The following is a 14,795-nucleotide window of genomic DNA, read 5'->3' as shown; positions in this document are numbered from 1 at the left end:
TCTGTTAAGGCCCCAACAACCACGGTAATGTAGCATGACCTTCTGTTTTCTGTTAGACATTTCTCCTGATCCCTTTTGCCTTTACTGAGTGAGATATTGCGCAACACGGACAGATAGGAATGCGGATAGAACAGTATAGTTCTTTTAACCTTTGGTGGATTTACTGGTTTATCAAGAAGAGGGGATACTGTGTTTGGGAGATGAAATGCCGCAAAACTCAGCAGATGTTCTTATTATGAAATTGAAAAATTCACCTCAGGTATGCCAGGCCTGCTAACCCATAATACACTATTTGAAGTCTTATTTTTAAAAATATATTTTTAAAATGTCTATCATTGTACAACTAATATGCATTTTTTAATCACTATAGTCTTATCATGTGAGCACAAAGAGGATTTACATTTTAACTGTCTAGCTGTTGACTTGGCAAATGATGGGCAATCGGATGGCACTGAATGTCAAACATTGTCCTGGAGTCCATCAGGACACAACAGCAGATGATTCTTGGATGTTCCACTGGTGTTGTGCCATGCTGGCCCATGTGGGGTTCATGTCCTGGGCCAGCGGCTGCATCTCTCCATAAACCCGGATGAGGGGGGATCCCCCAGTGTCCATAGTCAGTTCATATCACTGCCAGAGCTGCTGCTGGTGTGCCCTGCATCCAGAGTGGCACTGCCCCAAGGGCCCTGCATGTGCTGGGGTGGATATGAGGTTGCTGACCCTTCAGTTTAGGCCAGTGTAGTGCTCAACCAGGAAGTGGCCAATGCTGCTCCCTACCCTGTAGCTGTTTTGCTAGATGCCTTTTAAAGTGATATTGTGAATGTAATTTTTCTTACCTTTTGTTTCACATCTGTATGAGTCTGTGTATCCCATAATACACACACAGTGTCTCTACTTTTGTTCTATTATCAGTGGGTGCTCCTACTGTAGCTACTGATTTCTTCCCACACTAAAGTATAAACCACATAATGAACAGGGACTCATTGATTAGTAGTTTAGACCCCCTTTGGCCACTATTCCCTGACTTCGTGTTATGAGGATGACGGTTTTGTTTGTTTGTTTGTTTTTTGTTTTGTCTTTGTGTTTACTAAAAACCTAATAAAAAGTTAATCACAAAAAAAAATTGATTAGTAGTTTAGTTTAGTTTGATAGTTTGTCTTATTGTCCTGGGGAGAATCCTCCTGCTGTAGGAATGTGTGCATCATAATATTCTTTTTTTCTCTTTTCACAGCTACATGCCCTTCCATAATGAAATGATATATTTACTGGTTAAACAAACAACTCAACAAGGGTTTTTTTTTAGCAAGTGAACTAAAATGTACCCTTTGCAGGAAGAGCTCAAGGTCAGACTGCAGCCTTTCCATTACAAATTGAAGGTCTTCAATGAAGCTAAACTGGCCTGTGATGAAACTGTGAAACAAATTAAGGTAGTGCATTGAACATTTTGATTATTTGCATGCCCTTTAGTAATTGAGTCCTATGAAATAAGATGTCTGATTATGGAAAATGTTGAATGATTCTGTAATGTTGGAACCTTTAACAATAACCTGCTTTACGGGATGTGGCTTTACAGACTCAGTCCCAACACACAGAGAAGCAGATCAAGGAGGAGTTTGAGAAGCTTCACCAGTTTCTACGAGATGGAGAGGCAGCCAGGATAGCTGCACTGAGGGAGGAAGAGGAGCAGAAGAGTCAGATGATGAAGGAGAAGATTGAGAAGATGAGCAGAGAGATCTCATCTCTTTCAGACACAATCAGAGCCATAGAACAGGATATGGGAGCTGATGACGTCACATGAACGGTTTCGAAACAGACATATATTGTAATATATACTGTACTAGACTGTAATATATAGACATATATTGTATTGCTGGAGAGTATAATCAGTGCATGAATAACTATTTGGTACAGGGCTTTGCATGATGCCTGACTATATGTGCTAGTGATCATTATAGCACTCATATTACACAGCTCTTCATTATGTTGCAGAATGCTCCATTCACTTGAATGGGCCTTCCCAACGTTCGGTGGTCTGCTATTTCTCGATAACAGACCGTTGCTGAGTATAACAGACCGCTGTCAAGGAAAATGGGCTTTGTGCTTCTAATTCACGTCTTTCATATCACTCCCGCAAGTAGTCCGGTTACTTCTTGCAGTGGAACTTCATTCAAAAGTGAAAGTAGCTGTGTTCTAAAGAATGTTTAATTCAAGTTCAGCATGTGTTGTTGTGAACTAGTGTGTTTCTGCAAAAGCCACGATGAAACGGTAACAAATAAATGAAAAGAGTCATATTGTGTGAAGTTCATTTTTTCATTTTTCAAGTAGCCGTGTAATAAGCGGGATAATGTATAGAATGCTGGTCATTATTGGAAAATAAGTCCCTTCAGGAAGAACCAAGACCCCTCCGCTGGAGTGACGGGGTCTGGTTCGCCCTGTCGGGACTGATTTTCCTATAATGACCAGCGTTCTATACATTACGTCTTACATATATTTCAGTTTCATTTCATTTCAACACGTCAACTATATTCATATTATACATTCATTATCTTCTGCTGTAGCCTACTGATTGGATGTTGAATTTGTCAATCCTGAATTACAAGTTTGTATTTACAAATAATGCTATTTATGGTTTGATTTAAAGACGTCTGAATACAAAGCATAATTTCAAAGTTGACATGATTCCTCCCACTAAGTTGGTTGTGTTGTATAGAGGAACCTCCAAGTCTCAGGAAAATGTTTAATTTCGCCCATCTTTCCTTGACAGAGCTACAAGAGCACAGTGGAAAGGTGAGTGATCTGCCTCCTGTCTCTCTCTCTTCTCTGTGGTTCTGAACCCAAACCCACAGCAGCACTGACTCCTGAATGTTATTCCAGAGCCCAGTGCACACTGCAGGATCCAGAGAGGGTTTCAGGAGCTCTGATCAATGTGGCAAAGCACCTGGGCAACCTGAAGTTCAGAGTCAATATAGTAAGGACTAAAACACACAAAGAGAAACAGAGAGAGAGAGAGAGAGAGAGAGAGCGAGAGAGAGAGAGAGAGAGTCTGTAATGTATCTGTATGGTGTATTTCTCTCTCTGCAGCTCCTGTGGTTCTGGATCCCAACACTGCAGTTCTCGTCTCATCCTGTTTGAGGAGCTGGTCAGTGTGAGACTTAGTGATGAGGAGCAGCAGCTTCCTGATAACCCAGAGAGGTTTGATCACTATCACAGTGTCCTGGGCTCTGAGGGCTTTAACTCAGGGACTCACTGCTGGGATGTGGAGGTTGGGGACATGGTGGCATGTGGGTGTGATGGAAGAGTCCCTTCAGAGGAAGGGTTACTATTTCTCTGAGATTGAAAGTTGGTTTGTGGAGTATGATGAAGATGAAGAGTACACCACAGCCCTCCACTCTTCTCACAGTGGAACAGAAACTCCAGAGGATCAGAGTGCAGCTGGACTGGGACAGAGGAGAGCTGTCATTCTCTGACCCTGATAATAACACACACCTACACACTCTCACACACACTTTCACTGAGAGAGTGTCTCCATACTTGAATATTGGCTGTGGTTTCTCTCCTCTGAGGATCTTACTAGTGCACACTTCAGTAACAGTACAGCACAATTACGTCAGGTCACAAAATATGTCAAAAAATACATACAAATACAAAACCTGGACAATACACACACACACACACACACATACAGTGGGCATCACTTTCAAATGACCACTTCATTCGCGCATTACGAGGCGTGAAGCTGCGTGAAGCTTTAGTACCACTTTCAGCCACTGTGCGTCGCTCTACCACTGTACATCGCTCTGCCTGCCGCCCCTTCTGAAAAAGCAGGATCTACCATTAAACATAATTGTTGCCGAGAGTAATCCCAGCCTACGAACTCAATAACAAAATAAATCATGCATAATTAAACATTACCTCGATTTAGGCTACTTGGGTATGGCTTAAGGCTTGACTACACGGTGGTAACGAAAATCGAAATTTGCTGTCTACATTATTGTCATGTTTGAACGGGCACTGCACTAGTACCACAAACATTGGCAGTAATGCCATAGGGCACTGTACACACACAAGCATACACACACACACGCAAACACATATGAAACACATGTAAACACACACATAAATAAAGAAAGATGGAACATATATTACTCAGAATAAAATATTAATAGATAGATTGATAGACATGTATTGATCCTTTTGAAAATTTATCTTGCACCACAGATCGTCAGATAGACAGGCAACAGACGACAGGACAACTTAACCCTCCAACAACCCCACACAACAAACATACACCATGTTTCTCTATGTCATCGTATAGTAAAGTGCAATATCATCAGTGATATTTTAATATTATACCAAAGTGCAGTATTATCACACAGAAAGGATCAAATTATTTTCCCTAGCTTATTCAGCAGTGTAATACTGGTAGGAATGAATGATTTGCGAGGCTGGTTGGTTTGGAAGGACAGCACCCTTCTGCCTGATGCAGCACCTGATACGCCTGGAATAGGGGATGGAACCTGTCACACATTAATGATGGTACTTTGGGTGCAGTATTCTTACAACACCCAAAGATCAACAGACATCCAATAGTCTAACAAGGAGACCAGTGGGGTATACTACAAAGCTCGATTAGTGGGTTAGCGAAGTATGTTGCGCTCAGGGCTCTCAAGTTTTGAAGTTTGCAAGGAGTGAGACTTTGTTTCTCAGGGGACTGTGCCAATGCCATGCCCCCTCCCCCCTGATCGAAGTACATGAAAGTCCTACGTCTGCTTGAACTACTCGTGGTGCCACGCCCCCTCCCCCCGATCAACAGACCCACCCTCCCCATGTCCCATAGACCCAGCTTCATGAGAGAGCACAAATTCCATTATTTCAAACACACTGTTTTATTTATTCTAGAACCCTATAGTAAATAATAATAAATAATAATAACATAAATTATAATAATAATTTCACCCAAATGGGCCCTTTGAACAGCAGTGGCTCATTCTGCTCTATAAACAAACAGAAAACAACCAAATGAGAAAAAGCACGTTTAGCCCCAAAATGGTCTCTTGAACAGTGGTGGTTCTGTCCGTGTGTGTGTGTTTATGAGTGATGTTGTGAGTTGTAAGTGTTTGTGGCAGATTTTGATGCCTTGATGACTGATACTGGGGGCTCCCATTTAAAGCACTGTGGTTCAATGTCAGCCATTTTCACAGTCATGAGGCCGTCTTTAAAAATATTCTTGTTTGCAGTAACAGCCAAAAAAATTTAAAAAAATGGGTCGGCATTTAGGTCAATATTTTTTTTTCAAGATTCAAAGTAAAAAAAAAGGTAAAATTTTGGTCATGGTGATTACGTAGGTATGAATTTAAACAAATGTGCATATTGTGACATAACTGACTGGGTCCTCAACCCGTGCCTTCAGGCGCATCACTGCAAACCTCAATCTGATGCAGGTTATGTAGACCAGCCTTTCTCAAACTTCTTTGACCTGAGGCCCAGTCATGGCAGACTTTGGGGTCATAGGGCTCATCTACCGCGTACCCAACCCCCCCCCCCAAATCAAATTGTCATTATCATTATCACAATCATTATTATGCCTATATTGTTATACATGCACTTTCACTGAAATGTTTTGTGACATGCACATCAGAGGACTGCTTTACTAATGTAAGATATAATTAGTTTCATTGCTTTTGCATGGTTGCATGATGCTTGCATAAGAAAATAAATACTTCTCAAAACAGCAAGAATGATATGGGTGCTATTGTTTTGGGATGTTTCCCTCATGCAAGCATCATACATTGGTAGGAAATGGAGAAAAAAATTCATGTTTTTAATGAAGTTTAATTTGAATGCCTGAATGTAAGGATTCAGGAAACACAATACCAGCTTTTTTGGCGAGCAGATAGGCGCAAATCACTGATCTGTTGATCTTTAACAGATAGAAAGAAGGCTAGCTTTTGGCCACGTTATATTCAAATTTGACCATACAATACTCAGTGCTATACAGTGTGTTATACAGTCTCTGCTCTGTTTCTATGGAAGTTCCAAAAATCAACGTTGTTCTAGTAAGTGTCGTTAAACAATTAAATAGCATTCAACAGGTTGAAGCCGGCTTTGATACCAACGTTATCGATTAGTTTCAGTTTCTCTCAGCGCAGAGCGCCTGCATTGAATGAGCGCTCATACCACCACTTTATTGTATGGCTCCATGTTTAATTACATCGATAGCAGAAACGTTTGTTTTCTTTTTGTCGGTCCAGCGGTATCTTGATCAACTGCGCAACAAATTATCAGACGACGCACCGGGCCTAATTTCACTCCAAGACTCCAGCGGACCAGCAGTCTCCACGTTAAGAGGACCCACATTAAAACAAAACTATTTCCTGATTGGTTAAGAAATCCTATTTTCTGATTGGCCGATAGGTTAGTAACTGAACAGCAGCTCTCTGAACTGAGTGAGCGCACAGACAGCAACGTTATTGTGACACGTTTGTAAATATAGCCCTTAGAAATTTCTGTGCGGGCAAGTTAATCATTTTTTCGGAGTGAGAAATGCCATGTGTGGCGTGTGGCGTGTGAAGTCATTGAAATGCGTGTGTCTCACGCTCAATGCGTGAGACTTGAGAGGTCTGGTTGCGCTCAAAGCCAAGGTATGCTGTGACACGAAAGTGGCTCTGTTTTAGCATCACTGCATCACCATGGTGTCTTATGCTGTCAACCAGGGGGCGTAGCTACCGACGCTGATGCCGGTGCGCTGCACCAGGGCCCAGGCGCGAAAGGGGGCCCACTTCCAAGCTCCCGATATGGGCCACCTTCCGTCAGTACTCGGGCTCATCGTGCAATATTGAGGGGCAGCCGTGGCCTACTGGTTAGCGCTTCGGACTTGTAACCGGAGGGTTGCCGGTTCGAACCCCGACCAGTAGGCACGACTGAAGTGCCCTTGAGCAAGGCATCTAACCCCTCACTGCTCCCCGAGCGCCGCTGTTGTTGCAGGCAGCTCACTGCGCCGGGATTAGTGTGTGCTTTACCTCACTGTGTGTGTGTGCTGAGTGTGTTTCACTAATTCACGGATTGGGATAAATGCAGAGACCAAATTTCCCTCACGGGATCAAAAGAGTATATACAGTATACATATACTTATATTGTAAATAAGCTGCGATCACATCAGCAACTCGGTCAGATGTTACAACATAGGCTACAATATGAGTTAGAAATAATAATAAAAAAATACCTGCAACTTATTAAATTTCTTTATTTATTGTCCATTTTCACAAAGGAACAAGGCCTGCTGGGAATGGGGACAATGTGTTTATCCCAATGATCTTACTTCCTTTGAAAAGAACCTCACAATGATTTCCATCATACTGCACACTTGCAATATCCTACTAATAAGCAATACCCTCATACTAATAAGCAATACCCTCATACTAATAAACAATATCATACGTGGAGCACAGTGTGGAGAGAGATGAACTCGGTCAAATGAACACACAGCCTTGTTTGAGACTATAACCTATGCGTTCTATTCTGAATGCAAACAGTTCAGGTGGAGAATCTTTGGTGTGACTCCTCAATTCTAGGCCAAATATAACTGTCCATTTATCTGAATGTAAGCATAATCAGAATGCATTGGTCTGGGTGTATCGTTCTCAGAGTGAACTTTGCTTTACACACCCATGCATGCGACTACACTAACCAATCACAGTCTTTATGCCACTTCACGGCTCCTCCCTCTGGCTTCTGCGTGTCTGTAGTCCGGCCTCTTGCTGAAGCAGGAAATGAAAGTTAGCTGATCTCGTTTCACTGAAAATGAGAGTTAAGCTGTTCTAGTTTGACTTCTTTTCCTGAAGCAGACATTAGAGCACAAGTGAACACTTAGACTCAATCACTTGGATTTGTGGCTCCAGAAATTACCAATCCACATCTCAGACTGAAGATCTGAAAGACTAAAGGAAGAACTCAAGGACTCTCCTCCTTTCCATCAGGACGTCATTGTTAGGTGGCATCTCTTTGCTGTGACTTTACTAGACTTTACTGTGAGTTAAGAAAATGGCCTCCCAGTGTTCTTTCACCGAGAAGGATTTGTCCTGTCCTGTGTGCTGTGATATCTACTCAGATCCTGTCATCATGACGTGTAGTCATAGTGTGTGTAAAGTCTGTCTGCAGAAGTTCTGGGAAACCAAAGGGTCAAGGGAATGTCCAATCTGTAGTACAATATTCACACAAACTCAACCACCTCCTAATTTGGCATTAAGGAACCTGTGTGAGACCTTCTTACAGGAGAGACGTCCGAGAGCTTCAGCAGGGTCTGATGTGCTCTGCAGTCTGCACAGTGAGAAACTCAAGCTCTTCTGTCTGGAGGATAAACAGCCTGTGTGCCTGGTGTGCAGAGACTCATGGGAACATAAGAATCACCATTTCAGTCCTGTTGTGGAGGTATCAAGACAATACAAGGTAAGATTTAAAGCATATCTGTGTTTCTTTTTTTTGTGATCAACATTTTTATTGTTTTTCAAATGGAGAAGGGTTACGGTAACACTTTATTTTAATGTGTCGCTGTTACAGTGTACTTACCTAATTAGGTACAGTGGTACAACCTGTGTAACAACATGTACTATCAGGTACTATCATTGTACTTGCATTATGTATTTGTGGGTACCTACATATAGTTGTTACATTGTAATACTGAGTGCTTTTACAAAACTTTGCCAATTTGCCTAAATTTTCATCAGAGGCAAAGAGCTGACCTGAGACCTGCTGGATGGGGTAAATCGGGTCATGATAGATTTGATATACAAAGCATGCTAAAAACATCAAATATGTACATTTCACAAACGCACCGCGTCAGTGCTTTGTTGGATTCCGAAATGTCACGGGTTGCGGCCCGGAGGTGCTCGGGCCTGCCATTGCCCCTTGCGGCTATATTTTCTTGTATGTTATTTAAAGGCGCAGTCAGGGATTTTACACAATTTCAAGCCCAGAACATTTTTTGTCACATTCAGCAATCATCTCCTCATGACCACTAGCTACCGTCGCTAGCTCAGTGTTTACAATGGAAAAAAAATGATGTCTGTAGTCAGCTCAGACTCTGAAAACTGGAAACAAACAAAGTGGGAGCAGCCTGCCTCCAAGCAAAAATAAAACCTTGTGTGGAATTTCTCTGGGAATACTGAAGGTAGGGGTGAGCTCTATGTATGTTTTGTTTGGTCCTTGTTAAAATGTATCACCTGGAGAGAAGAAATACTCTTTTCTGATTGGCTGGTGGGGTGGCTATTAATTCTGAATAATGGGACACCTATGAAGTAGATCTGGAAAAAAGTTGAATCACCGTTCCATATCAATGCTTATGAATGGTAACTATAACAACGATAGCAGGACGACGGTTGAGCCTGGAAGCAGGCTTTGCAACAATGGAATCAATTGTAAACAAGTTAACTGTCCATGCGATCCCTGTTATAGGGCCAAAGAAAGGCCTACAACAAGTCGGCTTCTTTTTATACGGAACCGCGTGTTTCCTTTGCGTGCTATAAAGGCATCACTATTGCCTATAGTGGCAAACGGGTGATAAGCGGGATAATGGCCTTCGAGGTGTCCTGTTATAAAGAATTATATGGCCAAGCGTCGGGGAGTTTTTTGCCTCTTGCCCTCGTCCATTAATTCTGTATAACAGGACACCTCCTCGCGTCAAGTATCCCTTACATACTGTATGTTTTTTTTTTTGCACAAAAGCGCCTGCTAATGAATGTAAAACCCTAAAGCCCACCAGAGGCCCTTTTTCCTTCATCAGTTGAGGATATTTGGGATGGCCTGTAGGGAATGTTGAGGATATTTGGGATGGCCTGTAGGAATGTTGAGGATATTTGGGATGGCCTGTAGGGAATGTTGCAGTTGTACCGAGCTGCCATCAAGAGTGTCCTCACCTTTTCCGTTACTGTCTGGTGTGGCAACTCTACTGTCCAGCAGAGGTTGCAGCCAACAGGATCAGAAGCCAGGCAGCTACAGCAGGATCAGAAGCCAGGCAGCTACAGCTCTGCACTCTGCTATACATGGGAATGTTTTTCTCGTCTTCATTTTCCGTTATGATTAAAGCACAATCTGATTCTGATTCATTGGGCTATTGGACACAGCACTGCACTTAGTATAGTTGTGGTTAATATATTTTTATTTGTGTATTATATTTTAATGTTGATTTTATTGTAAAACATTTCAGATAAGAGCAAACTTAGTTATCCATGGGATGGTACAGAATAGTCCACACATCCACCAGGAAGCCAATTCTGTGTGGGAGGAATGAGTCTGATTTGAATGTTGCTGGGTGTGACTGAGAGGAGGGTAAAAGATGGAAACACATTACAATCAATCACAGAACTGGTCCTACCTGTATTCTGACTCATAGTACAGTACCTCAACAGGAAAAAACATTTTACAATGTTCATGTGCCAAAGACCAGTAACATATCTTAAAACCCTCTGTTAACCTCTTTTCACATGACATAAACCACTAACATAATTGTTATTTAAGTGTATTTGGGGACTTTAACCTCTTTTTCATTTTCATTTACAAATGCCTCAGAATGATCTTTACAGTAGAAAAAGCAGAGGCGCACTCAAGGGCTTGATACTAACACAAATTTGTATTGAGAGCCGAGGTTACAGACAAAAAACTGGGAAACAAACGTTTCGGCTTAGCCCATTATCAATGTCTCTATTATGTTATGTATTATGTTCATAATAGACTAATAGGGTAAAAAAAAATCATCCAGCCATGAAAACCATAAGCAATGATATCTCGGCAACAAAAGAAATCCAAAGACCAAACTTTCTGGACATGATGAGGATAGTACCAGCTAACTTTCTGTAAAAAGAATTGACCCATTTTTTTGTTATTCAAGTTTGAATATTATAATCATGCATAACATAATTACGGTTCATTTTTGGTAAACATAGCATTTACATGAAACGTAGTGCTGGAAAAGAGCTTTAAAGGGACACCAGGCAAGCCTGATGCAGTTTTTTCTCTACGAAACTCCCCCTCGCTCGGTCTGAAGCTCTTTTCCTTTCCTTTGCGTCTTCCGTCAAGGGTTTTTACTGCTTCTTCGCCCGGCTCTGCCATTATACACCGTTTGCAACAATCTCTAGCATTTAGTTAGCCTGCCTCTGTGCTGTAAACTGATCCTGCTTCGGTCGGCGGGTAGGATACACCGAACTTGCAAGTGGGATATTCTTCCTACAGGCAGTAGGGGCGGGCGAGAGAGCCTTCATTCGCCCCGTAATGAGTCATTTAATCATATAACGACTTACGAAGATGATTAATTAACACGAAAACGTTGCCTGGTGTCCCTTTAAAATCCAATGATCAATATCAGGAGAGGTTTATGAAATAGTTTTTAAAAACTGCACACAGTTGAATGTTTTAGAGGTTTGACATGAAACGTCAATGAGAGCCTATGAAGTGAAAAAATACATTGGCTTATAGCCACTGAGGCCTATCATTGAGTGAACTGAACAATTCCTTACAGGTAATCAAGTGATTATTTTGTGTTCCCATAATTACAAAACAAAATGCCCAATTGTACCTTTCTAGAAGAGGAAAATAAAATTTGCACTACACACCATTAAGAGGCAGAAGTTATCCTCTGAAAGAAGGGAACTTGCATCTTCATATTTAGAGTTGCGGTCCAGTCATGCATGGAGTTGCAGAACGCACCTGTTTGCTTGATGACTGGGTATGACTGGTGGCAGTGCTGCAGTACAGATGCCGAGAACACCTGATAGGGATAATGTAAAAGATAAGATAGAATAATGTTTAGGCCACTGGACATTCTTGACAGAAAACAGCTGAAAAAGATATCTGAATCCCGCTGTGCAGAATGAATGGAGAATGACGAACTATAGGCTAGATCAGGGGTTCCCAAACTTTTCTATGACAAGGCCCCTCAATATAGGTTCTGGCCAAGGCCCTCTTTTTTTGCAAGATGGCTCAAAATAAATGAAGCACATCCTCTATCCATTTAGCCACAAGCACTTCACGATGGACCTACAGTGTGTAAAAATGATATGCTAGCTAGAGAGGCTAGCCACTAGACTAGACTTCAATAAACATATCCTAAAAGGAACATTATATGAAGTATTATGCTTAACATTTAGTCGGCTGTTTTGTACATCATCATTATTACCCTGGGGTATATTGAAAACCAACTGTACCATAATGTACAGGATTATGCTGTACAAAGGACTTTTCGTCATATGGAAGAAGAATGAATATTTCAGCTGTGAATAATGATCTTAGTAAGCATAGGCTACGTTTGTTTTCTCTGAATCAGACATCAGTCATTTGAGAAATGATTGAAGATCGATGAATGAAGATTAAGTGAAGGATGGTTTTTACACACCCCCTACTGTTCTTCCTCTTTCTATGCCCACAGCACAGTATGTCACACCTCATCAAACCAGAGTTGCCATAGCTCTCTGACTGGTAACTCTGGCTAACTGCAGGATATAACCAGAATTCAATTGAAATATAAAATAAGAATCTCTGAATTACTCCAAATAGCAAGATGCAAGATGTTGTACTTCAGACATGATAATAATAGTGTTGTTTGAATGTAAGTCATTATAATCCTTATTTCAGGAGGAACTTAGGATACAGCTAGGCAAGCTGAAAGAAAACATGAAAATAGATGAAAAAATTAAATGCACATGTAATGAAGCAGCACAACACATTAAGGTAAAGACAATACTCACATTGAGGAAATACTAAAATGACATACTTCATGTCACATAATAAAATGGTAATAATATGTGTTTCTTTAGACACAGGCCTTAAACACTGAGAGGCTGATCCAGGAAGAGTTTGAAAAACTTCACCAGTTTCTACGAGATGAAGAGGCAGCCAGGATAGCAGCACTGAGGGAGGAAGTGGACCAGAAAAGTCACATGGTGGACATCTCAGCTCTTTCAGACACAATCACAGCATTAGAACAGGAGCTGAGAGCTGATGACATCACATTCCTGCAGGTAGGAACCAGCCACTGTCCATGCATCTCAAGGTCTGATCATACATGGCTGTTAAGGTACATAAATGAGAACAACATTACTTGCATAGAAAATGTGCATGCTTGATGGAAGAAGTCGGAGTGTTTTCTGAGTGTATATTGAGGATTATGTATTAGTCTTATATTGATGGTCATGTGTTGGGATTATATTGAGCTGTGTATTGAAATCAATGGAGCTGTCTTCCATGATTAAAAAGAAACTTGCTGCTGCTTAAAATGGGCAAAACATTTAATAATTTATCACAATAAATTTAATAGAACCGTTGAGCAAGTTTTGAATATATATGCTGTCCTTTGTCATTTCACAGAACTGCAAGAGCACAGAGAAAAGGTGAGTGATCTACCTCCTGTCTCTGTGGTTCTGAACCCAAACCCACAGCAGCACTGACTCCTGAATGTTATTCCAGAGCCCGCCGCACACTGCAGGATCCAGAGAGGGTTTCAGGAGCTCTGATCAATGTGGCAAAGCACCTGGGCAACCTGAAGTTCAGAGTCTGGGAGAAGATGCAGGACATTGTTCAATACAGTGAGTCTTTCACACTCACACACACACACACACACACACACACACATCACAAAATAACACACTGTAAAACATAACAGCTACTCTTCCTTAAAATGTTTACTGACTGCAGGAGACACTGTCCTTTGAATGCGACGTTAAACCAAGGTCCTGACCCACTGTGTTTATTAAAGACACCATGGCACTTCTTACAAAGAGTAGGGGGTTCCCTGGTGTCCTGGCTAAATTCCCAACCTGTCGCACACAACCTGGTCACCTAATCATCCCCCACTGTACTTGGCCCATTCATTCCCTCACTCTCCACCTCAAACTGGTGTGTGGCAAGTGTTCTGGCGCATAATGGCTGCAATATGGTTATGGTTATGGGATTTGGCACAAAGCGACAAATATGATATAAATTTTATATATGATATATGATATATATGATAGGTCAAATAGGAATTCTGGTTGGTCTGGATTGGTTCAGAAATGTTATTACGCTATTGACAATTTATTACGTTAAAAATTGTCAAAATTATTACATTGTTGGCTGTTATTATGTTATTCACTGCTTCACAGCCCGATTAATAATGACCATCATCCTCATCACACATCACTCAGCCCTATTGATAATGACCATCATTCACATCCTCATCACACATCACTCAGTGTTCAACTCATGTGTGTGTTCTTTCTCTCTGCAGCTCCTGTGATTCTGGATCCCAACACCGCATTCAGACTGCTCCCCGTGTCTGAGGATCTGACCAGTGTGGGGCATGCTGATTCTATAGACCTTCTTTATTCTATAGACCTTGATAACCCGGAGAGATTTGATAATTGTTTCAGTGTCCTGGGCTCTGAGGGCTTTAACTCAGGGACTCACTGCTGGGATGTGGAGGTTGGAGAGAACACATTGTGGGAGGTGGGTGTGATGACAGAGTCTGGCCAGAGGAAGGGAGACTACAGCTCAGTGAGTGGACTGTACATTGTGCACTTTAGTGGAGATCTATATTTAGCACATGCTCCTCCACTCTCGTCATTTAGCACATGCTCCTCCACTCTCGTCACAGTGCAGCAGAAACTCCAGAGGATCAGAGTGCAGCTGGACTGGGACAGAGGAAAGCTGTCATTCTCTGACCCTGACACACCTACACACTTTCACACACACTTTCACTGGGCCATATTTTTTACTCTCCATTAAGTTCCTCTCTGAGGATCCTACCAGTGAAGGCTTTAGTGACAGTAGGG

At 41.6% G+C, this 14,795-nt stretch overlaps 1 protein-coding gene across 1 annotated transcript; it reads left to right on the top strand.

Moving 5' to 3' along the window:
* Window positions 1–7,868: 7,868 nt before the first annotated feature.
* Window positions 7,869–14,748, top strand: LOC125292277 (zinc-binding protein A33-like). Its single transcript, XM_048239493.1, has 6 exons — window positions 7,869–8,445; window positions 12,622–12,717; window positions 12,804–13,007; window positions 13,354–13,376; window positions 13,453–13,571; window positions 14,252–14,748. Exons 1-6 carry the CDS (start codon window positions 8,041–8,043, stop codon window positions 14,746–14,748), a joined length of 1,344 nt encoding a protein of 447 aa, XP_048095450.1. The 5' UTR covers window positions 7,869–8,040.
* Window positions 14,749–14,795: the final 47 nt, after the last annotated feature.

This window comes from Alosa alosa, chromosome 3 (genome assembly GCF_017589495.1).
Source record: "Alosa alosa isolate M-15738 ecotype Scorff River chromosome 3, AALO_Geno_1.1, whole genome shotgun sequence".
Taxonomy (NCBI): Eukaryota; Metazoa; Chordata; class Actinopteri; order Clupeiformes; family Clupeidae; genus Alosa; species Alosa alosa.
The sequence above is the reverse complement of the archived record's forward strand: the minus strand, read 5'-3'. Positions and strand labels throughout refer to the sequence as shown.

What these genes read in the sequence shown, in the direction of transcription:
- LOC125292277 (XM_048239493.1), top strand. Translation starts at nt 8,041, where the DNA reads ATGGCCTCCCAGTGTTCTTTCACCGAGAAGGATTTGTCCTGTCCTGTG. An exon ending in AAGCAGCACAACACATTAAG is followed by an intron (nt 12,718 to 12,803) that starts GTAAAGACAATA and finishes GTGTTTCTTTAG; the next exon opens with ACACAGGCCTTAAACACTGA. An exon ending in TGCAAGAGCACAGAGAAAAG is followed by an intron (nt 13,377 to 13,452) that starts GTGAGTGATCTA and finishes ATGTTATTCCAG; the next exon opens with AGCCCGCCGCACACTGCAGG.